The sequence below is a fragment of the Diabrotica virgifera genome, chromosome 6, assembly GCF_917563875.1.
Source record: "Diabrotica virgifera virgifera chromosome 6, PGI_DIABVI_V3a".
Taxonomy (NCBI): Eukaryota; Metazoa; Arthropoda; class Insecta; order Coleoptera; family Chrysomelidae; genus Diabrotica; species Diabrotica virgifera.
The window spans coordinates 141648602-141674040 of NC_065448.1; the positions used below are offsets into that span (position 1 = coordinate 141648602).

Sequence of the window (25439 nt, forward strand, 5' to 3'; positions counted from 1 at the left end):
TTCAGTGTTACCACTGAAGAAAAGCGAGATCTACTCGCACTTCCCGATGACTATTCACTGGCCCATACTATCCCGGCCAGTATCAAAGACTTACGAGGGTTGGCATCCGCCTTTCGAAGGAAATTTTGTCGAGTTGCAGAACTTAAATTGCCAGCCAACTGCCAGCTCCTGGTAAGCATTGGAACTCCAAGATGTATCACGTTACCTATTCTATCTGGTAACAAAAGACACTGTCCATGACCAACCTATCTATCAAGGTGTATGGGATGCATTATTTCAATTGAGAGAGCATGTATTGAAGTATGACGTGCAAAAGTTGGCCATGCCAAAGTTAGAATGCCGCCAATTAGACTGAAGAATTGTCCGCAATATGGCGGAAGAAATTTTTAAAGACATCGAGGTCCAGGTGTTAGTCTGTTGCAACCCGCATAGTTACTGGTGTGGAGCGAAGACCATCCCCTGCCACTTTTATACAACTGCGAGTTGTAAAAGAGGGTCCAGGTGCAGATACCAGCATCCAGTTCGAGTCCCGACAAGGTTCCTAGAGGAACCATCTCTTAAGGAGGGGGCAATGTCACGGTCCCAAGCCAACTCTGGCAATTCCGGAAGCTTCTGTCATCGAACTGTCTGACCCTTTCTGCAGGCGAGACAAATAGAAACTTGTTTTTGTTTACAATCGGCGTTTCTAGAAGGCCATCGATAAACCTTTTTTTTATTGTTCTTTAAATAATATTTACATTTCGATTTTTCTGGAAATCAGTAGACTAATTGTACATACCTATATAAATACACATTTTTGGAATTAGAAAGTCAGTTGTGAATTTGAAAACGTCGGTCTAGTTTGATATGTAACGGGCGCGGTATATTGTAATTAGATAAATTATTAGATTCAGTGTAATAAATAAATTAGATATCGTAGTTTGTAAAATAAAGGATATAAATTCACTGTTTTTTATTTGTTTAGTTGTAAGTTAATTTGTAAGTTGTAAGTTTGATTAAAAATAAGTAAAGTCAACTAAAATTAAACATAAAGCCTAAAAGATCGTAGAAAAGTCAATTTTTTAACACGAGGTATGTCAAAAAAGATGAATTCCGATCAAGAGTAAAGTACCTTTATAGTTCACAATATTTCAATTAGCAGGATCTAATTACATATTGGAACATAGTTTTTAATTCGTAACAACTTTTTAGAACCACAATTTTCAATATTGTGAAAAATAAAGGTATGTTATTTACTCTTGATCGAAATTAATATTTTTTTACATACCTCATATAAAATTGATTAAAGTTGATATACGATGGTTGTATTTTACGTTTTAGACCATGCAGAACATTTTATAAAGAATAACTTTTTTTCGTAAAATTAAAAATAAAAGAATTATCATAATTGAAATACCTAACTGAAAATAATGTTGGTTATCCATAATGAAGAAAAATTTTAAAATTTTTGTTTTCAATTAGTAAGGATGTAATTGCATATTAAAATATAGTTCTTAATTCTAAATAACATTTCATAATAACAATTTTCAATATTGTGAAAAATAAAGCTACTTTGCTCTTGAGCGAAATTCATATTTTTTGACATACCTCGTATAATAGATAAGAAATTTGATATCTGAGGGTTGAATCTTCGGTTTTAGGCCATGCAGAACTTTTTATGAAGAATAATTTTTTTTTTTTCGTAAAATTAATAATAAAAAAAGTTTTCCCTATAGTTCCAACTTACAGGGACATATTGTATAAACTAGGGATGGCGGTTATTGACAAAACACCGGCTTTCGGTTATACCGGTTTTTCCTACCTACGGTTTAACCTGGCAGTTATAAGCGGTCAAAAAAAACCGGTTATTCCATAAACCGGTGTTCGGTTTTTTTATTCATAACCAATACCCAATAGGTTACATTTACTTTGCGCTTTAGTTTGCGATACTCCATTCGAATCGATATCAGTCTATATCAGTATAGAAATCAGTCATCAGTGTTGTGAAATCGGTTTCAGTTAAATGAAAATTTCTCATTTACGCGCGGGGAGCGAAAAATTTTCCCATTTTTTCTCCAAATTCAGTATTTTTTCACTTATCCGGTTTTTCACCGGTTATTACTTTAAAAAGAAAAAAACGGTTATAACCAGGTCAAAAAAAAACAACCTGAAAAAACGATTATTGCCGAGGAAAAAACGGTTTCAGGTTATAACCGGTAGGTTTTTCCCATAGTATAAACGTTTATAGTAAACACATTTCTTTTTGTTACAATATGTAGTACATACTTACTTCTTTTCTTGTCTCCCAATTTTCATTTCTATATAGATTTTTTCAATTAATTATTTTAATGCTCATAATTTTTTAGGAATCTCGTGTACTTATCTTCTCTCAGATGACGCGTATGTTAGATATACTTGAAGATTACTGTCAATGGCGACAGTACCAATATTGTCGTTTGGACGGTCAAACGTCACACGAAGACAGGCAGAGACAAATCAACGAGTATAACGAGGAAAATAGCCAAAAGTTTATCTTTATGTTGTCAACTAGGGCCGGTGGATTGGGTATTAATTTGGCCACAGCCGATGTAGTTATTATATATGATTCGGATTTGAATCCCCAGAGGGATCTGCAAGCTATGGACAGAGCGCATAGAATTGGTCAGAAGAAACAAGTCAGAGTTTTCAGGTAAGAGAAGTTGTGTTGTTCTTATATCGTGATCAGACTTTTATATTTTACATGGAATAGAATACGAGGAATAATTATTCATAAATGGCCTCAGAAATGATATCGGCACGTAAATCACTATTTGAACTCTATGCTTGTTTAACTATGCTAGAAGATGAATCCAAATATTTATTAACCCTCCACTGGTCGCAGCCGGAAAATATAGTCAGTGGTCGCGCCTAGTCTGTCAGACCCAATATGTATTCCGTGTAATGTTAGTTCAAAACCTCGTGAACCTCGTAAATACGCATGCCCGAAAAAATAAATGGAACCTAAAAACATTCACAATTTTAATTTCATAGGGATTTAGGCGACAGGGTAGGATTTGCACGTGCTAAATGATGTCGAGTATTTCCAATAAACATGACATATTGTATGAAGTAAAGAAACACAGACTTACTCACAATCATTTAATAATACTTTGACGACCGGTTTCGATCTCTACACTATTCAGATCTTCAGGTCGGCGTTACAAGTAGTTAAATGCTACAATTAAAGAAAGCCAGAGTTGGAACATTGTCTGGTTGTACAAATGCTAATAGAAAGCCAAAATTTGAAAAGTATGCAACTGTTGACATTTCAGAACAACATACTGATACATACATATGCACACATATGAGAAACAGATACTCATAAGCATGCATACTTACATAGATGCATGCGGTTTATGACTATTTGTTGAACGAGTTAAATTCTAAAAATCATTAAAAACTATTAAAATCTTCTTAAAAAATTTTTATCAAAAATTAAAAATGCTTTCAAAATTCAAAAAATAAATAATATCATTTTGATCCACTTACATGCCGTTACAAGGGATGCGTTGCCAGTTCATCGATAACATGTTTCTACGTCCAACTTATGCTAATAGGATAGCTAGGTGAGGGACAGAGCAAACAGACATGCTTCGTAGACTTTTATTACTATTATTTACTAAAATATAATTTATATACATTATTATTACATTATTTCTTTAACAGGATTGTGGCTTGTAAATAAAATTTGCTATTTCACTGGCCGATGGTATGTTAATGATAAGCCTTTGAAGAAACGTCAACCTCACCACCCAAAATCATCATGAATTGCCCAAATAATATAAAAAGAATCGAAAACCTCCACATTTCACCCTCCGTAAATCTGGAACCGTTGATTTTATAACAATTATAATGTATAAAACCTTTTTTGTTTTAAATTTTATGTAAAACATTTTTGTATAGAACATTGTTTATGCTAAAGCAAAGTTTTAGAAATATTGACGAAAAACGTAAAATAAAAAAATTGAAAAAAAAAATTTTTAAGAAACGCTTTTCTTTAGTTATACGAGTGCCTAAAATTAAAAATGTTATAAAAAATCAACTAAAAAGCAAAAAATTTAAAAAAATGAAAAAATCGTAACACATTCGTTAAAGAAAAGCGTGGGAGTCTTCATTGAATAAACGGTTTTCGCCCCACGCTTTTCTTTAACGAATGTGTTAAATTTTTTCAATTTTTTGCTTTTTAGTTGATTTTTTATATTTTTAATTTTAGGCCCTCGTAACTAAAGAAAAGCGTTTCTTAAAAATGTTTTTTTCATATTTTTTTATTTTTTCGGCAATTTACAGTATTATTACTGATAAAAGAAATTTTCTTTAACAGGATTTGGGGGTGAGGGGGAGAAATCGGTAAATTCGTAGTTTTTTAGTTTTTGGTCAATATTTCTAAAACTATGCGGTCTAGCATGAACAATCTTCTATACAAAAATTTTCTACATTAAATTTGAAATAAAAGGTGCTCTATGCATAATCCTTCTAAAATGAACAGTTACAAAGTTACGGACTTAGTATAGTATAATTGGTCCAGAAAAAGGCCTAACCTAAGCATCCAAAGTAAAAGTTTTCCTCCAACACCAAATTGTTCTATATGGTCCACATATTGTTCAGTAAAAAGTTACATTATTTTAAGCGTCCGGTTTGGGGGAGATGGGGAAGAAGTTTGTAAATTAGTAGTTTTTTTACGTTTTTCGTCAATATTTCCAAAACTATGCTTTAGCGTAAATAATGTTCTATACAAAAATGTTCTACATAAAAATTAAAACAAAAAATGTCCTATTCATAATTGTTATAAAATTAACGGTTCCAGAGTTAGGGAGAGTGAAAATTGGAGGTTTTCGATACTTTTTATATTTATTGGGGAATTTATAATATTATTACTGATGAAAGAAATTTTCTTTAACAGGATTGTGTTTTGTAAATAAAATTTGCTATTTCAGTGGCCGATGGTATGTTAGTGATAAGCCTTTGAAGAAACGTCAACCTCACCACCCAAAATCATAATCAATTGCCCAAAAAATATAAAAAGTATCGAAAATCTCCACTTTTCACCCTCCGTAACTTGGAACCGTTGATTTTATAACAATTATGTATAGGACGTTTTTTATTTTAAATTTTATGTAAAACGAACATTGTTTACGCTAAAGCATTGTTTTAGAAATATTGACGAAAAAGGTAAAAAACACTAATTTGCCGAGTTCTTCCCCATCTTCCCCCCCCCCCCCACCCAAACCGGACGCTCAAAATGGTGTAACTTTTTAATGAACAATATGTGGACCATATAGAACAATTTGATGTTGGAGGAAAACTTTTACTTTGGATGTCTTGGTTAGGCTTTTTTTTGGACTAATTATACTATACTACCTCCGTAACTTTGGAACCGTTAGTTTAGGATTATTAAGGCCTTTTTTATTTCAAATTTAATGTAGAACGTTTTTGTATAGAAAGTTGTTCATGCTAAACCGCATAGTTTTAGAAATATTGACGAAAAACGTAAAAAACTACGAATTTGCCGATTTCTCCCCCTCTTCCCCCCAAACCCGACGCTCAAAATGGTGTGACTTTTTTCTAAACATTATGTGGACCATATAGAACAATTTGGTGTTGGAGGATAACTCTCACTTTGGATGTCTGGGTTATGCCGTCTTTGGGATCAATTGTATCATACTAAACAAGAAATTCTAAAGGGCGATTTGTTGTAAATCTACCCTTAAAACAAGGACCGGAAAGCTTAGGCGAATCAAAAATTCACGCGGAGCAACGATTCTATGCTCTTGAAAGACGTTTGGTCAAGAATCCTACATTGCAATCACGATACATTGAATTTATGACCAAATACGAAAAACTTAACCACATGTCTCCCATATTAGATCAAAATGATGAACAATGTCAATACTATGTATATACCTCATCATGTAGTAACAAAAGAATCTTCCGTTACTACAAAACTACTCGTTGTTTTCGATGCATCTGCTCCTGCTACCAATGAAATATCTTTAAATAATATTCAACTAATAGGAACTGTTCTTCAGCATGACCTATTTTCTATAATTTTGAGGTTTCGAAAATATGCCTATGTCGTGTCTGCCGATATCGATAAAATGTACCGGCAAGTCCTAGTAAATCCAGAACAGCGACCATTGCAGCGGATCATATGGCGTCAAGATCCTTCAAAACTATTACAAACGTACGAGTTAAACACTGTTACCTACGGTCAAGCTTCAGATAGTTTTCTCGCCATACGTTGTTTGGTACAATTAGCAAATGAGATTGAAGATTCGAAACCAAAGGTTGCAAGAATAATCAAGGAAGACCTTTATGTCGACGATATGCTAACCGGAGCTGATTCTATTTAAGAGGCACAAGAAATTTGCAGCAGTGTATCCAAGGTATTAGAGACCGGTTGTTTTCACCTGAGACAATGGTGTTCCAACAACTCACAAGTTCTAAAGGATATAACAAATTCTGATTCAGCTTTCGACAATTTAGAGTTTCCAAGCGATGACAATAAGACAAAGACTTTAGGACTAATATGGTCGTGTTCGAATGACAGTTTATTCTATAACATCAATAAAAATTTGTCTAAACAAAAAATCACTGAAAGATCAATTTTATCTTCAATAGCAAAAATCTTTGATCCTCTAGGTCTATTAAGCCCATGTACTATCATAGGTAAAATCATTATGCAAAACGTATGGTGCAATAAATTATCCTGGGATGACAGTTTACCTGAAAAAATTTATTCTAAATGGATCAACTTGCAAAACGAACTTCCTCTATTAAACAATGTGTCAATATCACGGCATGCTATATTATGCAATCCAACAGAATTGCAATTTTAACTATTTAGAATGGGAAATAAGCCACAATATTATTAAAAAATGATTTTTATTAACGTTTCGACGCCCAAATCGGGTGCCGTTGTCAAAATACAAAATACTGTATTTTATAAAAAAAGTATTTTGTATTTTGACAACGGCACCCGATTTGGGCATCGAAACGTTAATAAAAATCATTTTTTAATAATATTGTGGCTTATTTCCCATTCTAAATAGTTAAAATTGTAAAAATGCCACAAGAAAATAGCTTCAGAACAACAGAATTGCAGTTGCACGGCTTTTGCGATGCATCAGAATGGTGAATTATTCTGATAAAAATGGTAAGTAAGTTTGTTGTGTGCAAAATCCAAGGTTGCACCTGTAAAAACAGTCAGTATTCCTCGTCTAGAGCTTTGCAGAGCCTTGCTATTGGTGCGCCTTGTTGATAAAGTTCAGACCTCCATAAATTTACAATTTAATCAATATTTTCTTTGGTCCGATTGAACTATAACACTGGCTTGGGTAAGAACTAGTACAAATTTACTAAAAACTTTCACAGGTAATCGAACCTCGGAAATATAATCACTAACGAAAAATTACCAGTGGAAGGATATTTCAACCAAGGAAAATCTAGCAGATTTAATTTCAAGAGGCATGTTGCCCAGTCAAATATTAAATTCTGAAACTTGGTGGCACGGTCCATCTTGGATAATTCTAGATTCACAATTTTGGCCCAATGACCAATTTAAAGTAGATCACATACCAGAGCTAAAAACTCAAACTCTATTAGTTCAAAATGCATCAGATATTTTGAGTTTTTTGTTTGATCGATTCTCTAATTTCTTTAAAATGTGTATTCGCGGTGTGCAAGTACTTGGAGGGGATACGCGAAACGCACGTGCGCGAGCAGCGGAGAAAATTTGCATTTTTCTTCGCAAATAATCCATATTGTCAATTGAAATTGTCATATTGACATATTTCATATAACTACTGTAATTGAAGAAAATGGGATTTCGCAAATGCTGTGTTAAAAAATGTAAAAATACAACAAAAAATTGTCAGGTTAAGTTCTATTCATTTCCAACTATTGAGCACAAATTAATACAAAGAGAAAAGTGGATTTCCATCATAATAAAACAAAAGTAAGTACTATTATTCATTAATCCTAAATTATGCATTTTTGCGCCCGATTTTATAATCAATTTGAAGTGAATATTAAATAAAAGTTCACTTTTAAGTGTAAATTTCAGTTTTATTATACCATAAATTATACCATAAACCTCTCTTAAAGAACGTTTAAAGTTCACTTTAAACTCAAAATCAATTTCATTGTTTAAATTTTAGTTTCTTGAAATTAAAAAAAAATGCTGAATATTACGTATTTATTCAGTTACTTATTACGTTTGTTCTAGCATCAGAATGTTTGAAACTATCAGAATCAAATCAGAAGCATGCGCATTTTATTGATGGCGTTTAAAGTCAAAGATTTTGTGGGTGGAATTAATTGTTTGAGGTTTATAAATTTTAAATGAAAGTAATACACATGTTTCGACTATATTACTTACCATTATTTACGTGTATAACTTTCATTTTCAATATTAATAGTCTTGAAAATTTAGATGTGTACTTGTATGAAAATTGTATATCTAATCTAACCTCAAAATTAAAATATTTACTCCGTATTTACTCCGAGAGAAAAAAGCCAAAAAGCGTTCTAGCAAAAAACAGTTTGTGGATTGAACATAGGCAGTAAAGCAGTACAATAATCTGGTGTCAAACCATACAAAATTACATGCTAGAACAAACCTATTATGTATAACTAATTACTGGGACCATGGGCGCCCATAGGGGGGGGCAAGAGGGGGCAGTTGCCCCCCCCCCCCCTATCATTAGTAATATTATTTAAAAAATCAGTAGGTATGTAAGTATATTTAAAAAATAAAAATACATTATTTACGCATATTGTGGCGAGAAACTTGCAACAATACCTAAAAACAGCAAACAACCGGAAACTAATCCAGCGAAATACCGAGAAATGCGGTTTTTCACTTGAAAATTTAAATCCTCTAATAGCTGTAAATTTTTCCCTGTAATCAGAAAAGGTTTTTGTTTTCTACGCCTGTTGCTGGCGGCCGGCGGGTGACCTTGAGCGAAAATACACAGCGACAAATGCAGAATACGACAAGATCAGCCACCACCACCCGCTTGTTGCACTGTACCTGTTGTACAAGATAGACAAATTGGTGTATCCGATCCGATTGTATTATTATTTTCCTATTGCTCCTTCTTCCTCCCGCTTCTTTCGAAACTCGTCGTTTTTATTATTACTTTTTGAGGTTCGCTTAGTGCAATATTAAATCAGTTTAGTGATTTTGTAATAATGTTGAAGTAGTTTAGGTGCTCAAGTTATAAAGTGATTTACTTTCAAGTTTTTCTCCCGGACACGCAGCGTAAATTACCAACAATTTGGCGTTTATATTTATAGTTATTACAACCTCCACCTCAAGAAAAACGTCTGCTGAACTGATAGAAAACATCGATCGTGGTAGGTATCTAAGTATTTTTATAGATCCCATATTAAAATGTTTAAAAAATATTTATAGTAGGGAAGAGATTGCGTTGCATTGCACTATTTCTGGGAATTTTATACTGAATAAAATAATTTAATTTAATAATCAGCATAACGAGCATCAGTTTCCTGTTCCGTAGCGGAGCTGAAGATGATAACGAATAAAAGTTAAAAAAAAGAATGTTGACATGTTAACTATGTGTATGCAAAATTTCATGTCAATCCAAGCGGTACTTTAAAATTCTTAGCAAAAACTGTGAGTGACTGCACTATTATAAAAGATACCAACTTTCATGTGCTGTTTAATTGTACATTTTTACCAATACTTGAACAGCTGACGTTTAAATTCCGCAACTATTAGGGGCAAACTGTTATTAAATAAAATTAGTAATCAACGCGACCTCTTGTACTGCTGGCCTGGTAGTACTGGCCTAGATTTCTAAAAAATGTGTTCATACCTATTTTAGGTTGCAGAAGGAATCTTACTAAACATGCAGGATATTCGAAAATATCTTAAAAGGCCTTTACCAAATACATCTGGAACCTTGGCTGATGAGCCTGCTTCGAAAAGGAAACCAAGTTTGGAAGTTAAAAATCCGAATGCTGCTAAATCAAAAAATATAACTCCTAATATCGCAGCAGGAACGTCAAGTGAAATTTCCGGTTCGGTACATATTGAAAACTTTGAGTTTGATATCGGTGATTTTATTGATATAACTATGGCTAGTAATCTAACGGACTCAGAAAAATATAATTTAATTACAAATATACCTAATCCAGATAGAAATTTTAACTTTAAGGAAAATTGCAATAATGCCCAAAAAGGCAGGTACTTTAGATACGAATGGTTTAATCAATTTCCGTGGATAATTTATTCAAAAAAATTACAAGGAGCATTATGCATACATTGTGTGTTATTTAGATCGCCTGTAAAAAGGGGATATCAAAGCCTTTTCATTTGTAAAGCTTTTGCCCAGGCAACCAAATAACGTTTAAAAAACGTTGAAAAAACGTCATTATTATCACCAAACGACGTCAGTTTATCACGTTTTTTCGACGTCGAAGATCACGTGAATATGTCCCACCATAAATCACGTCATTTTTATCACGTTTTAAATACGTGATATGAAAAACGTAGTTTTTACGTCGATTTTGCGTCGTTTTTTAGATTTAATTTTCATTTTAGGGTTTTAGAAATACACAATAATTGAATGGGTCCACCACATGGTTTGTTTTTGAGAAGTCAAAGAAAAAGTTTTATATTGTGATAATGGTGAGTGTATACATTTTAAAGGTGAGTAATACAGTTTGTATTTTGTATTTAAAAACTGTATTACTAACCCTTAAAATGTATAAACTCACCATCATCACAATATTAAAACTCTTTCTTTGACTTCTCAAAAACAAACCATGTGGCGCTTACAACGTTATTCGGCAGGCCCATTCAATTATTCGTATGGGCATTGTTAGTATTGCAATTTTTACATTTAAGTAAAACCAAATGGAAGGTTTGTTAACATGCATAGAATTATAATATCCTCAATGCAACATATATAACATACATAGAATTTTCACTTTTTATATTATAAGTATTTACTGTGTCAAAAGTGAAACAACATATAAACTAATAAATCATTTATTAACAAATTAAACATTTAAGTCACAATGTAATAACAAACTTAAGTTTAAACCATTTAAGTTATATAATATATATAATTATTATAATTATACCACACACTTTAAAGGTACGATTCCGACAACGACTGCAGATGGCAGTTACAGTTGTCACCATGACAGACGTCATTATTTTGCACTAATAATTTGCATAATTATTAGCAACTGACGTTCTGCCAGACAGCAGTTGCAGTCAGATGTCGGAATAAGTCTCATACAGATAAATAGTGCATAGTAGTAACGTCCATAACGCCGAGAACTGCAACTGATGTTTGCAGTTACTGTCTGCAGTCGTTATCGGAATCGTACCTTTAGTCAAAAATGAATACATACAAATAAGACCCAATATATTGAATTTCAATGAAAACTATCTGCTTTATATTTATAAATTTTAAGAAGACTATTGAATGATAAAAAATAGGACAAAACTATAATAGTATGTGTTCTCACATATATTTCCATACTCTAATAATCCTCAAAATGATTTCAAATAATTATTACAAATTTTTGCATACAAAAAGATCCACAGACACCTGAAAAATATATTTTTTGATTAAGGGACTGTAATGACCAAATTAACATGATAAAAACAATTTACATGTGATATCTGATAATACACACTTAAAAGACTAATAGGGCTTTTTATCGACTGTCATTTGTTTCGAGCATGTGTCATGTGTCACATAATATTAATATATCTATGCCATATGTCTTTGGTGTGTATCATTGATATATACCAATAACGTATGACGTAGATATAATATTAATATTATGTGACACATGACAGAAGCTCGAAACAAATGACTGTGAATGAAAAGCCCTATACATAAATACTCATGATGAAGAAGTACATTATAATTAAAAATGACTAACCATTTTCATATCACTGCAACATGAAGCCAAAGCCGTCTTATATTTCAGTTCGTTTAGAGAGCGCAACAAGCACTCTGACCGAACAGCTTGAAAACTCATTAGTTTTTCACCAGAGAATGTACATAGCTGTAACATCTGTACATGCATTGGGTTCTTCTTCTTCTGTCTTGCTGTGGGCATACTCAGCTGCAAATAAGATTGCTGCAATATGGCTGCAAATTTCAATATTACTGGCCATACACATACAATGTGCATTTGCTATGCCATTGGAACTGGCTATTCACCGAAGCATCTAGCGGTTTAGCATTAGCTTTTTGGGAATTTTTCACCTAAAAAAAATATTTTATCTTTGTGGGAATGCTTCAAGTACAAAAATTTATTTTCATTCGAGTATTTGCGTTCTTTACAATGATTGAGAATATTTTAAAATCAGATATTCATATAATATAATTTTAGAACAAACGATCATGACTGTTTATTATTCTCTTTTCTATCATAGCAATTACATGTCGTCGACCTAATCTGTAAACTGTGTAACTCCATTTATCCAAATTTTACAGAGGCACAAAAAATTATTTCTCTAAATATGACTAATGCGAATACTATGTATCTCCCATTTTAAAAGATAGAATGCTAAAATGGAATATTTTATAGATAGGTACTAACATTTGTACCTATATTGTTTAATGAGTGTATTAATATTATTTACCACCAACTCTTTCTTGAAAATATCACTTTCTAAACAGTGAGGTCAATCGTGTGGTATGACAAACTGGGGAGATACATATTTTTCGTACTAAATTTGCTGCAAGGGAGATACAGTGTATACGAAGATGTCACTATTTACTCTTCTGGTAAAAATATGCATGTGCATCCTTTTTTAAACGAGTAGGGATTTTTTCAAATAAATGGCAGTAATAACTCATTTTCAGAGAAATATGGAGTTACACAGTTTACAAATTAGGACAATATGTCTGGTTTCATACAGATATATAAACGTAAATAAATCTAATATTTAAAACCCATTTATCCGAAAGACACTAATAGTTATCCATATATTTCTTAATGGTGAATAAATAAAATAAAGACTTACCTTTCCAACAATAATATAGAAATCATCAAAACATCAATGTTTCAAAACAAATCCAGTTGTGAAGGCTTTTATGTGCCTGAAGGCTTTTGTATGCTTTCATCTGCTGCTTAAAGCAGTAACTGTGAGACTCTACCAGTCTATCTATAATAGCATTATAACAGTAATTTATGGAATGCACTGTAAAATCCAATTCTGATGACTGAATTGTATATGGATCTAAATCTCCAATTATTTTCAGCTTCAATGAATATCTAAAACAAGGAAAGAAATAATGTTATTGCTTGCAAAATTCATCATTATTGATAAATATCAGGGAAAATGAATAGTAAATAAAAAATTGTTTCGCCTACCTTTCTAAAACATCTGCGGAGTTTCCATTAATAATTTCCTTTAATAATCTCTTTGCATTGTGGTAAATTTATAAAATTTACAAATGACAAACAGAAGTTTTAAAAAATACACACAAAACAGCCAACAAAATCCAAATGAATCCAAAAAAGGCAAAATACTAGGACAAACAAACAATGAAATGAAACGACAACGATGATACAAACATAACCCTAGTTTTGTAACTTTTAAGCTCCAAGCTCCTCCCAATTTCGTGACGTCAGACTTGGGCTGGCTGAAATGAAAACGTCTTTTAAACGTATTTTAACGTCATTAATCTTACGTATTTAAAATCACCTACAAAAGACGTCGATATGACGTAATGTTCAACTACGTGTATATATTCCACCAAATACTGACGTTTCCTCGACGTTGTTGACGTCACTTGGTTGCCTGGGTGATAAATACAAAAAATTTCACGAATATGCAAAATCTCATGAAAATTCCGAATGGCATAAAGAGAGTCTCATAAAATCTAAAGGTTTTATTGATGTAATATCGCAAAAAAGTCTCAGTGTAGATTTGCAATTAAATAAAGCAGTTCATTTAAAAATTGAAGAAAATCGATCTAAATTGTTTTCTATTCTTTCAACAATCGTTCTTTGTGGAACGAGCGATTTAGCATTGCGTGGAAAAGAATCTAACGATGGAAATTTTGTAAAACTTCTTAATTTCAGGGCCGAATCTGGTGACACTCGTCTAATAGATCATTTAAAAAGTGCAAGTGGCAAAGCAAAATATACTTCACATAGAGTTCAAAATGAGCTAATAAATATATGTGGCTTAGTTGTTCGACGGCAAATTATCGAAAAAATAAACCATCCAAACACAATCGCATTTTCCTTGCTTGCCGATGAGACTGCAGATATATCTGGAGTCGAACAACTATCTATTGGGGTGAGATATGTTGAAAAACAAACAGTTAACGGAAATATAATTCATGAAGATTTTTTGGGTTTCGTACCATTAAATGAATTAAATGCTAAATCAATAGCACTTGAAATTTTAACATTTCTTTCAAAAATTGATTTAAATGTGGAAAAATTGGTGGGGTTGGGATTTGATGGATGCGCGACTATGGCTGGTCAAGAGGGTGGTGTTCAAAAAATAATTAGAGAAAAACATCCTAAAGCATTATTTTTTCATTGTGCCTCACACAAATTAAATCTGGTTGTCAATGATTTAAATACTGTTAGAGAAATTCAGAATTGTGTGGGAATTATTAAAGATGTCATCAAATTTTTTCGTGATAGTACTTTGAGACGGCGATTAGCACCAAACATGCCTTTGTTATCCGAAACTCGCTGGTCATCAAAATACAAATCTATTCGAATATTTTCAGAAAATTTTATTGAAATCAAAAATGTTTTAGAAACAATAATAGCAGATAACAAATTTAATTGCTCAACAAGATCAAGAGCACAGCAGCTTTCATGTGCCACATCTGATTCCACTTTTATAATTTCCCTAAATTTGATTTCCAAATATTCTTCTTTCTTAGAACCCATAGTAAACATTTTACAAACTAAATCAATAGATATGCTGGCAGTTAAAAATCATATACAGTTATTTCTTGGTATGATAACAAAGCACAGACAAGAAGCGGAAACAACTTTTAAAACAATTTTTGAAAAGAGTACAAATGATGCCGAATCTCTAAGTATTACCCTTGAAAAACCACGAATCGCTAGAAAGCAAACACAACGGTCAAACCATGCAGTTAATTCCGCTGAAGACTTTTTTAGAGTGTCATTATTTATTCCGTACCTAGATTCTTTAATTAGTTCTCTTGGTGTCAGATTTTCAGAAGACAATAATCCTGGTATGTTATTGTATAACCTGCATCCCAAAAACATAATAAAATTAACTGAAGAAGACCTCGCCAAAATAATAGAAATCATAAATAATTTATACAAAATTACTAATCTAAAAGAACAGGCATCATTGTGTCTCTATTATTGGAAAAATCAAACCAATTTAGATGTAGAAGATATTTCCATGATAGAGCTACTAGACCATTGCTTATTTTACCCAGCTATAGCCCAAGCTATAGAAATTTCTTTGTGCCTTCCTCCCACTACATGCACGATTGAAAGATCATTTTCAACTCTTCGAAGGGTTAAAACCTGGATTAGGTCCACGATAAGTGAACAAAGATTAGATGGTCTATGTATGATGAGCGTTCATAGAAATAAAATAGAAAACAATCGAAATGATTTTATTAAAAAAGTAATAGATGAGTTTGGACAAAAGCCCAGAAACCTTCAGTTTTTATTTTCACCAGCAGATACAGAGCACTAGCCTTCAATATCAAGTTTACTTTTTACGTTTTGTTGGGTTTAACATTTTACCATTTTAGATTCTATTGGGAAATTATTCGTTTCAATAAATAATAATAAATACAATACTAATTGAAAAAAAATTTTTTTTTAATAAATTATAACAAATAAATTTTTAATTAAATTTCTTCAATTGTTTACAACATGTAAGTACAAATTTTTAATGTCAAATATAAATAAGTTGGCACCCAGCGAAGTATTTGAAGACTGCACACATTGGACTATTTATGCAATTTCGGCTAAGCATTTTAGTAGAAGGGTGTACACCCTACCCTAACCCTTTCAACGTAGTACAGTTTTGAATATTTGTTTTAATTTCCTAGTAAAAGAAATTTTCCAATTCAGATATTATGTTACTTACATATTATTTAAACTATACTATTGCTTGTGTTGCATTTCGTATCTCAGAGTACCTGCTTTTTTTATTACTATTTTTTAACATCCTTGCTTAAAATTGATTTTTTTATTCCTACATAAAAAATTTTGTATAATAAAATTTGTATGTATAAAGTCATACCATAAAATAAGTGCTATGTTGTTAATAATTTTTTGTTGAAGATTACTTTTACTTTTCTGGTATTTCTTTACTGTTTGTAAATCATGTTTATATTTTTGCATTTTTGCAATCGGCTATTTTAGTTTTTATTAAGTTGTATGGATCAAAATAAAAATTTGAGTTGACTTGCCCCCCCCTGGATTTTGATATATGGGCGCCCATGACTGGGACCAATATTATGATGATGTATTATTTGTTTCTTGGAAAGGTTGGGATTGACAAAAGATACAGTTATGCACTTTTAGTCTAAAATAAATAAACCCTACTTAAAGTGTACTTTAGGTGGTCATTATGAAATCAGACCTTAATGTTTCTCCACAAATTGATATGATATGCAATTATTAAAGTGAATTTAATTAATTTTATCTTGCAGTGGATATGACAGCAATTGGAATCCTACATCTTCTCACCTAATCTGCAGTGCCCACTTTATTGGAAATAAAAAAGGAATAAATACACTCGGTGCTAATTATGTACCAACAATATTTTCACCAAAATTCATTCAAAATGCATCTCTAAATAGACATGATCATTTCAAAAAGCCTTGTCTACAAAAACGTTCACCACTAATTGTAGATAATAAGCCTATCAGTTGTGAGGATGAACAGCACCTGAAGAATTTGGAGTCAGAAATAACAGCCAATTCAATGAGTGAAAATGAGTGTGATATGGTACAAGAGGAGTCAGTGGCTGGTACCTGTGGCAATAAAAGTGATCAAGCATGTCAAGTTGATATTTTTGTTAGTTGCGATAGTGTTGAAAAAATTCTGTGTTGTAATAGATTCATTTTTGGACCTAATTGTTGTGAAGCAGAAACTCAAACTGAAATTAATATACCACAAAGTGATTTAACAATAAATACCAAAAAAAAAATTCATAAAAAATGTGGTACACCATCAAAAGTTCTTGTGAATACAGCAGTTGGATCTGATTTTCCATACAATGAATTTAATGGTGACGAACTTCATTTCGAAGGGGTTGTTACGAATGATGAACAATTAACAGGTCTCGCTGGTGTATCTTTTGATACTTTTAACTATTTATTAAATAAAATGAACGTTAAAAAAATATTCAGGTATCCAAAAAAATTAGGCTATTCATTTTTCTGTTAAAAATAAAAACTGCCTTAACATTTGCAGCAATAAGCTCAATGTTTTCTATTCATCGAACAACAGTATCAATAATATTTTATTCAACTTTAGATAATCTAGCTGAAGCAACTGCAACATTAGTATTTTGGCCAGATAAATTAAGTGTCCGAGCAACAATGCCAGATTGCTTCAAACCAAACTATAGCAATACTCGTGTCATTATTGATTGTACTGAATTTAAAATTGATGTGCCTTCTGCAGTAGATCATCGCGTGTATTGTTATTCTAATTATAAAAAAGGATTTACTCTCAAAGTGTTAATTGGTATTACTCCCAGTGGCTTCATCTGTTCAAGTCACCTGCAGCAGGTGGTAGAAAAAGTGATTCTCAAATCACAATTGAATCAGGTTTAATTGATCTATTAGAAGAAGAGGATGTAGTATTGGCTGACAAAGGATTCCCAGATATCCAAACTGTGATTGACAGTCAAGGCAAAAAAATTCTTCTTGTTATGCCACCTTTTTTAGAAAGAAAAAAAGAATTTTCTCAAGAGGAAACTGAGCAAACATATACTATAGCTAGAGTCAGGATACACGTGGAAAGAATAATGCAAAGGCTGAAGACTTATAATATTTTAAATAAAATACCTGAATATTTGTTTGACAACGTCGATGACATAATACATATATGCTGTGTATTAGTTAATCTACAGCCTCCAATATTTGCTGAAAAAAGTGAAAACAATAATTGAATGGGTCCGCTGAATAACGTTGTAAGCGCTACATTGTTCGTTTTTTAGAAGTCGAAGAAACAGTTAAGACATTGTGATACTGCTGAGTTTAAACATTTTAAGGGTGAGTAATACAGTTTATAATTTGTATTTACAAACTTTATTGCTAACTCTTAAAATGTTTAAGTTTGCCTTTGTTATAATTTTAAAATTTCTTTTTCGATTTCTTAAAAACGAGTGATGTGGCGCTTACAACGTTATTTTGCGGACCCATTCAATTATTGAAGGGTTTTCATCTCTGCTATTTTTAGCAATATTTTTGTTCTTTCTGTGTCAGGTTGTGTTTCTGCTGTGTCTGTCATTATTGGTCTGATGACTGTTTTGTAAATTCTTCCTTTCATTTCTTTTCCGATATTTTATTTCTCCATATTGTATCATTCAGGCAAACTGTGACTCTGTGTGCTCTATTCACTTGATATTCCACTTCTGTTTTGAACTTTCAATAGCTAGAAGTATCTCTCTTCAATCCGGACCCCGGTGGGAGTTTAGAGGTCAACATGATGTCATGTATTCTCCGTCTTCAAAGATCTCTGTCTCTGGTCATTTCTTTTAACTCATGTATAGTTCGCTTTTATATTCCTGTAATTTGATCGATCCATCTTGTTGGGGATCTTCCCCATGGTCTTCGGCCTTCCACCTTATATAATGAGTCTTTCCATATTTTCTGTGTTTGCTCTCATAACATGTCCAAAGTATGTTAATTATTGAAGATGAACTTTATTGGAGAGTCGTTGGCTAACGTTTAGCTTTTTTAAAATTTAATTATTAACATTGAACATATTAATTGAATTATTATAACATTCGTCTCCAATAGAACATTTCAGTGGCATCTATCTTTCTTCTTTCCGATTGTATCAGGGTTCAAGATTCACATCCGTGAATATTAAGTCATCAGCTGTTGCATTATTCTTTCCACGTGCATCCTGACTCTAGCTGTAGTATATGTTTGCTCAGTTTCTTCTTGAGAAATTTTTTTTTCTTTCTAAAAAAGGTACCTAGCATAACAAGAAAATTTTTTTTGACTTGCTGTCAATTATAGTTTGGATATCTGGGAATCCAAATTGTGGTTTGAGAATCACTTTTTCTACCACCTGCAGCAGGTGACTTGCAATCATCTTTACTTTGAGAGATCAGTTTTGCATCATCTGCATAGCAGATTATTTTAAATTGTTTTTCTCCTAGTGGGTATCTTTTTTTAGTTCTTATTTTTTTTTATTATTTCATCCATGATCAGGTTGAGCATTAAAGAACTCAGGGAATCCCCCCGTCTTATTCTATTGCCAGCTTCAATTGGGTCAGTTAGTCCATCTTTTACTTTACTATTACTTTTATTGTATGGTTATGGTAGGTATATGTCTTCGAACATTTTCATTATTTCTAGAGGTACCTCTCTTGAGTATAACAAATGGACAACACCCTTTAATTTTACCCTGTCAAATGCCTTCTTAAGGTGCACTAAATAAATATCGTCTGTTTTATTAACGTTTCGACGCCCAAATCGGGTGTCGCCAAAATACAAAATACTACTAAATTAAACAAAAATGTTGTTGCTAAGTAAAGGCCGGGTCCCACCATCAAATAATTTGATCAAACTGGTTTGAGCAAACTGAAAGTGACAGTTAGTGACGTCACATCCTTAGTGTTCATTGTGGATAATAATGAAAAATTTTAATTTTAAGTAAAGAACAAAGAAGTTAGACAACTCAATACAAAAAATTGATCAAACTAGACTGATATTGAGAGCACAGATTTTTAGAATTTCAAAAAAACTGCAATTGTAACGTCACTTTGACGTACTTCCGGAGTTTGCTCAAATTATTTGGTGGTGGGACGCAGCCTTAACATCTAATAACACCCGATTTGAGCGTCGAAACGTTAATAAAATTATTTTTTCAATTTAATTGTGGCTTATTTACCATATTAATAGTTAATCATAAAAATGCCACAAGAAAATAGCTTCAGAACAAAATATGCTGGTTTGTTGTATTCTAATGATTTCTCTTTAACTTGCCTCAGTATAAATATACCATTGGTGAATAATCTTGCTGACTTAAAACCTTTTTGTTCCTCTGCTAATGTTATAACTTCATTAAGTTTGTTTTTTATCACTTTGGTTGTTAATTTTAGTGTTGTGTTTAATAAGTTAATTCCTTTGTGAATAAATAAATGGTCAATAAAAAAATATTTTTATTTCTTCTTATTGCGTGTAATATTATACTTAATCCCTCCAAAAAATAAATGGTGTATTGAATATGGTTTAATGCAATAATTAATAAAATAATTAACACATTATTAACATAATTTATTTATTTAATATAATATGGGTTAAAGGACAAAACTTAAACTACTTATAATCTAAAATCACAAAATAACTTTTTAACCAACTGTTGAGTCAAAGGGAAAAGTTTTAGTCGTGTAGAAAATCATGTTAAGAATGTAGAAGAATTGTGTACAATAAAAGTAAAAAATGCAAGCATGTTGCTGCTCTTATTTATTTTGTAAATCATGAAGAAGGTTTAACAAAGACAGATCATGGACAGCATTGGGGTAAGCCCAGTATAAGTCAAATATCAAAAGAAAAGTACTCTAAGGGGAAGTTTTTTTATGAAATGAGAACAAAAGCTAAACAGCCGAAAGAGTATTTCAAAATCATGTAATGATAGATCCAATTTTAACTTTAAAAAACCCTTCACCATTACAATTAATCTATGCAAGTATGAATTTAGATGACAGTAAACATGTAATTGCAGATTTACTCACAGAAATAACAAAAGGTGTTGAAACAAATTTAAAATTAGAAGAATGTCATAGAAAATCTATTGTTGTTTGCAGCAGAATATCCAGTGTGTTTAATTGAGCTTGATATTCCTAATAATTTAAAAGACTTTTATAAAAATCATATATTTTTGTGCAGTGAAGATATTTTAAAGCTATCTTGTGATAATCTTGGACAAGCGAAAGATAAAAATTGGTTTTTATCTAGAAAAAAAAAAGAATATCGGCTAGTAAAAATGCACATGAAATAAAGTGTAGAAAAACAAAAAATTTAGAGAAATTATTATCGGAAATGATTTCTGATAAAACATTTTCTTCTAGATCAACAAAATATGGAAACCTCAATGAATCCAATGCAAGAGAATTGTATGAAAAGCAATTTAACGTACAAGTAATTTTAACTGGATTCACGGTCAGTAAGTTCCAACATGGCTAGGTGCAAGTCTTGATGGTGTTGTTGTTAAAAATGGTATTATTTTAAGAATAGTAGAATTTAAGTGCCCTGCAAGCTGTGAGGAAAAACCTATTGTTGATGAAAGAAAATCCAATGTGCCATACTTAAAATATGAATGAGGATGTTTTTTTAAGCAAAAGTTATATTGAAAATATCAAAATCGAGATCATTTAATAGCCCCATGTATATATCCAATGTATTGTGAATACCATAGATTGTTCTGTGGAAAGGAAATTTGAAAACATAGTAATGTAGAGTTATTGGGGAACTCTTGAACATGAGAAAAATTTATAATAAAAGAACATTTTTTAACATTGTACCTTCATAGGACGAACCTTAAAATTTTGAGAAAAGGATGGACTAGGGTGCAAGTGTAGCTCTGGCTTGATAAGCTATATACTACACAAATTTTCTGATATATTGTTCAAAAATAAGTTTTTTCTATAACCGTGTTAAAAATGCAATTTTTAGCACTCCATTAAAAATGTTACTTTAAGGCACTAGTGCTTTAAAATTTTTAAGGCACGGCAGTTCGTATTGACTGTATATGCAATTTTGATGTAATGTCAAAAAAATATAAAATTGGAATGTCAGTCAAGTTAAGTAAAAGTTTTTGTAGTTATTGTCCTGTAATTACGTTTGTAGAAAAAATATTGTATGATATGCGTGTTAAAAAGTACATTTTTAAGGCACTCATGTGAATTGCTGAACACGCTTTCGCTCATTCTGCAAACTTTCATATGCGTGCCTTAAACGTGTACTTTTAACACTTATATTATAAAAATAACTATTATGGTTTTATTATTATACATTAAAATCCAAATAACTAATGGCAATTAAATAAATAACTACAGTTAAGTATAAAGTTAAATCATAAAGGATGGACATTAGTCTAAACAGACATCAACTTAAAAATGTAAAGTTTAAACTCAAACCAGCTCCTAGACATTAATGATTACTTCATGATTTATCAAAGAAATGAATAATTTGTAGATATATGAGAGGTCAAAGCTTAAAATTACACATTGGTAAAGATATAGCAACAAATTATGTAATGAATCTTAAGGACCCCATTCAGTCCTATGAAGGTTAACAAAAAGAATTAATATTTCACTTAAGATATTAGAAAGTATCATTGTTACCTTTTTTATTTAATAATTTATACACTTCAGGTAAGTAGTGTATAAAATAAAAACTTTCACACTGGAGCACAACAGCTTTTATAAATGTCTCATCACGGTAAACAGGAACACAATAACTACCCACTGGTGACCATAAAAATAAATCACAGATGCTTTGGCCACTAATGTACATTTGCATTTGGCACTGTGTGTAGTACATATGACTTTTGCTTAAAAGAAAACATCCTCCTTCATATTTTAAGTATGGCACATTGGATTTTCTTCCATCAACAATAGGTTTTTTCTCACAGCTTGCAGGGCACTTAAATTCTACTATTCTTAAAATAATACCATTTTTAACAACAACACCATCAAGACTTGCACCTAGCCATGGTTGGAACATACTGACTGTGAATCCAGTTAAAATTACTTGTATGTTAAATTGCTTTTCATACAATTCTCTTGCATTGGATTCATTGAGGTTTCCATATTTTGTTGATCTAGAAGAAAATGTTTTATCAGAAATCATTTCTGATAATAATTTCTCTATAGTTTTTGTTTTTCTACACTTTATTTCATGTGCATTTTTACTAGCCGATATTCTTTTTTTTCTAGATAGAAACCAATTTTTATCTTTCGCTTGTCCAAGAGTATCACAAGATAGCTTTAAAATATCTTCACTGCACAAAAATATATGATTTTTATAAAAGTCTTTTAAATTATTAGGAATATCAAGCTCATTTGAATACACTGGATATTCTGCTGCAAACAACAATAGATTCTCTATGCAAACATGACATTCTTCTAATTTTAAATTTGTTTTAACACCTTTTGTTATTTCTGTGAGTAAATCTGCAATTACATGTTTACTGTCATCTAAATTCATACTTGCACAGATTAATTTTAATGGTGAAGGGTTTTTTAAGGTTAAAATTGTATCTATATCATCACATGATTTTGAAATACTCTTCGGCTTTTTAGCATTCATTCTCATTTCATAGAAAAACTTCCCCTTAGAGTACTTTTCTTTTGATATTTGACTTATACTCGGTTTACCCCACTGCTGTTCATGATCTGTCTTTGTTAAACTTTCTTCATGATTTACAAAATAAATAAGAGCAGCTACATGCTTGCATTTTTTACTTTGATTGTACACACAATTGCAATACACATCTGTAATCAATCTTTTATCATCAATCTAAAACAAAGAAATAAATCATTAACTATTGCAATTAGACACTTATTTGAAAAAATGTAGAATATTTAATAAACAGTAACTTACATATAGTTTTGCATAATATGGTTCAGAGGTGACAGAAGTTTGTCTAATTATACGTGCTTGAATTAAATTGCTTTGCCCATTTTTCCTTAATTCTTCAACATTCTTAACATGACTTGCTAGGACTAAAGCTTTTCCCTTTGACTGGGTGTTGGGTTGAAAAGTTATTCTGTGATTTATTTTCTTAAATCCTGTTTTGATAATTGCATCCATATAACAGGATGCATCCTAATCATACTACATTTTACTACATACAATACAAAATTCAGTTTTGACAAATCGTACAAAATCACAGCCTCCTAAAGCTAGCATCTTTAGGAGGCTGCGACAAGGACAAAATATATGTTTACTGTTTACCCTTACATAACCTCAATCTTACTATTTCTTCTTATTCCTTTTTTTGGCACCGGCCTTGACAATTATCCAGCAACCAGGACCATATGATTGGCCAATATAATTAAAAGTGCGAAAAAAAGTGCAGGGCTATGAAACCAGGTGTCGCTTTTCCGAACTTGCACGGTCCCAATAGTCACGAGCTACATGTTCAGATTTGTAAACAATTGTGCTAACAGAAATAATCGCAAAACCGGTGTTGACATTATCGGAACTAAAGTATTCCCTAAATTCACTAATCAAAGTATGTCAAAATCAATAATTCTGTAACGAAATTAAAGATTTATCTAACAACAAGAGCCTCACATCAAAGAATAGGTTATGTGGCCTCACTCAATTTTTAGACCGTCAATATTTTGCCCGTTGGCGGTAGGCTCAAATATTCTGACTACAATTTCAATAAAAAAACACCCCATTCTAATTAATGGAAATCATCATTTCACAAAACTATTGTTTCAAGAACAACATCTTATACTACTACACAGTGGTGCTCAATTACTTCTCAATAGTATAAGAGATATTTGTTGGCCCATATTCGGTCGCATCTTAGCTCGTGCTAGTGACAGAAAGTGTATAAGATGCTTTAGATTTAATGCAAAAACCATTCAGCCTATAATGGGAAATCTTCCTAGCGCTAGGCTAGAGTGATGCCTTCTAGTCCATTTACAATAACGGCTGTTGATTATGCGGGTCCATTTCTCATAAAAGACAAAAAAGGTCGTGGATGCAAAACCAGTAAATGTTACATAGGTTTTTGAAGTTATACTTCTTTACGGGCGTAATGACGGTGAAATTTTATATGGGAAAACCTAGCGACCGGGCGCATGCGCATTATAACTTTGTTCTGATTGGATGTTCAAATGACATCACAAAAATTATCCAATATGGCAGCTGTGGCACAGCTGTGGGACTGTGGTTTGGTTATAATGTATGCTTGTTGCGTTTTAAAATTTGTAGGAAGAGAAACAACAAACAAAAAGTTAGTTAATGGTTATACTGCCTTTTTAAATAGTTTTCATATTATATTTTTGGACTTATTTACATAGAAGAGATGATTGTTGCATGCCAATGTGAAAGCTCATCAAACTGTGACTAGTATAAGTGCCGCAGATCTCGCTTATTCAAAGCTAAAGAATCTTTCACTGGTAAGTGTTTTATAAATAGTTGATCAAATTTTGTTATGATATTTGAACATAGCCACTTTGCACGACGCAA

General features: G+C 31.8%; 2 protein-coding genes across 5 annotated transcripts in view; one reads left to right on the plus strand and one right to left on the minus strand.

Annotated features, from left to right (window-relative positions):
• LOC114342007 (chromatin-remodeling complex ATPase chain Iswi) overlaps positions 1 to 25439 on the plus strand; it is a 260788-nt gene that overhangs the window by 57701 nt on the left and 177648 nt on the right. For all 4 annotated transcript variants that reach the window (XM_050653229.1, XM_050653231.1, XM_050653228.1 and 1 more), the window contains exon 8: positions 2346 to 2668. In XM_050653229.1, coding sequence (XP_050509186.1) covers positions 2346 to 2668 — 323 coding nt within the window. The remainder of the gene's footprint in view (positions 1 to 2345; positions 2669 to 25439) is intronic.
• Positions 20490 to 24202, minus strand: LOC126886347 (uncharacterized). The gene is made up of 2 exons (XM_050653234.1): positions 23835 to 24202; positions 20490 to 23750 (listed from the first exon to the last, which is right to left on the minus strand). Exons 1-2 carry the CDS (start codon positions 24042 to 24044, stop codon positions 22554 to 22556), a joined length of 1407 nt encoding a protein of 468 aa, XP_050509191.1. The 5' UTR covers positions 24045 to 24202; the 3' UTR covers positions 20490 to 22553.

Bases quoted from the DNA above. Each gene is read 5' to 3' on its own strand.
- LOC126886347 (XM_050653234.1), bottom strand. From the start codon at position 24,044: ATGGATGCAATTATCAAAACAGGATTTAAGAAAATAAATCACAGAATA. The intron at 23,751-23,834 runs GTAAGTTACTGT...TCTTTGTTTTAG, and splicing joins CATATTATGCAAAACTATAT to ATTGATGATAAAAGATTGAT.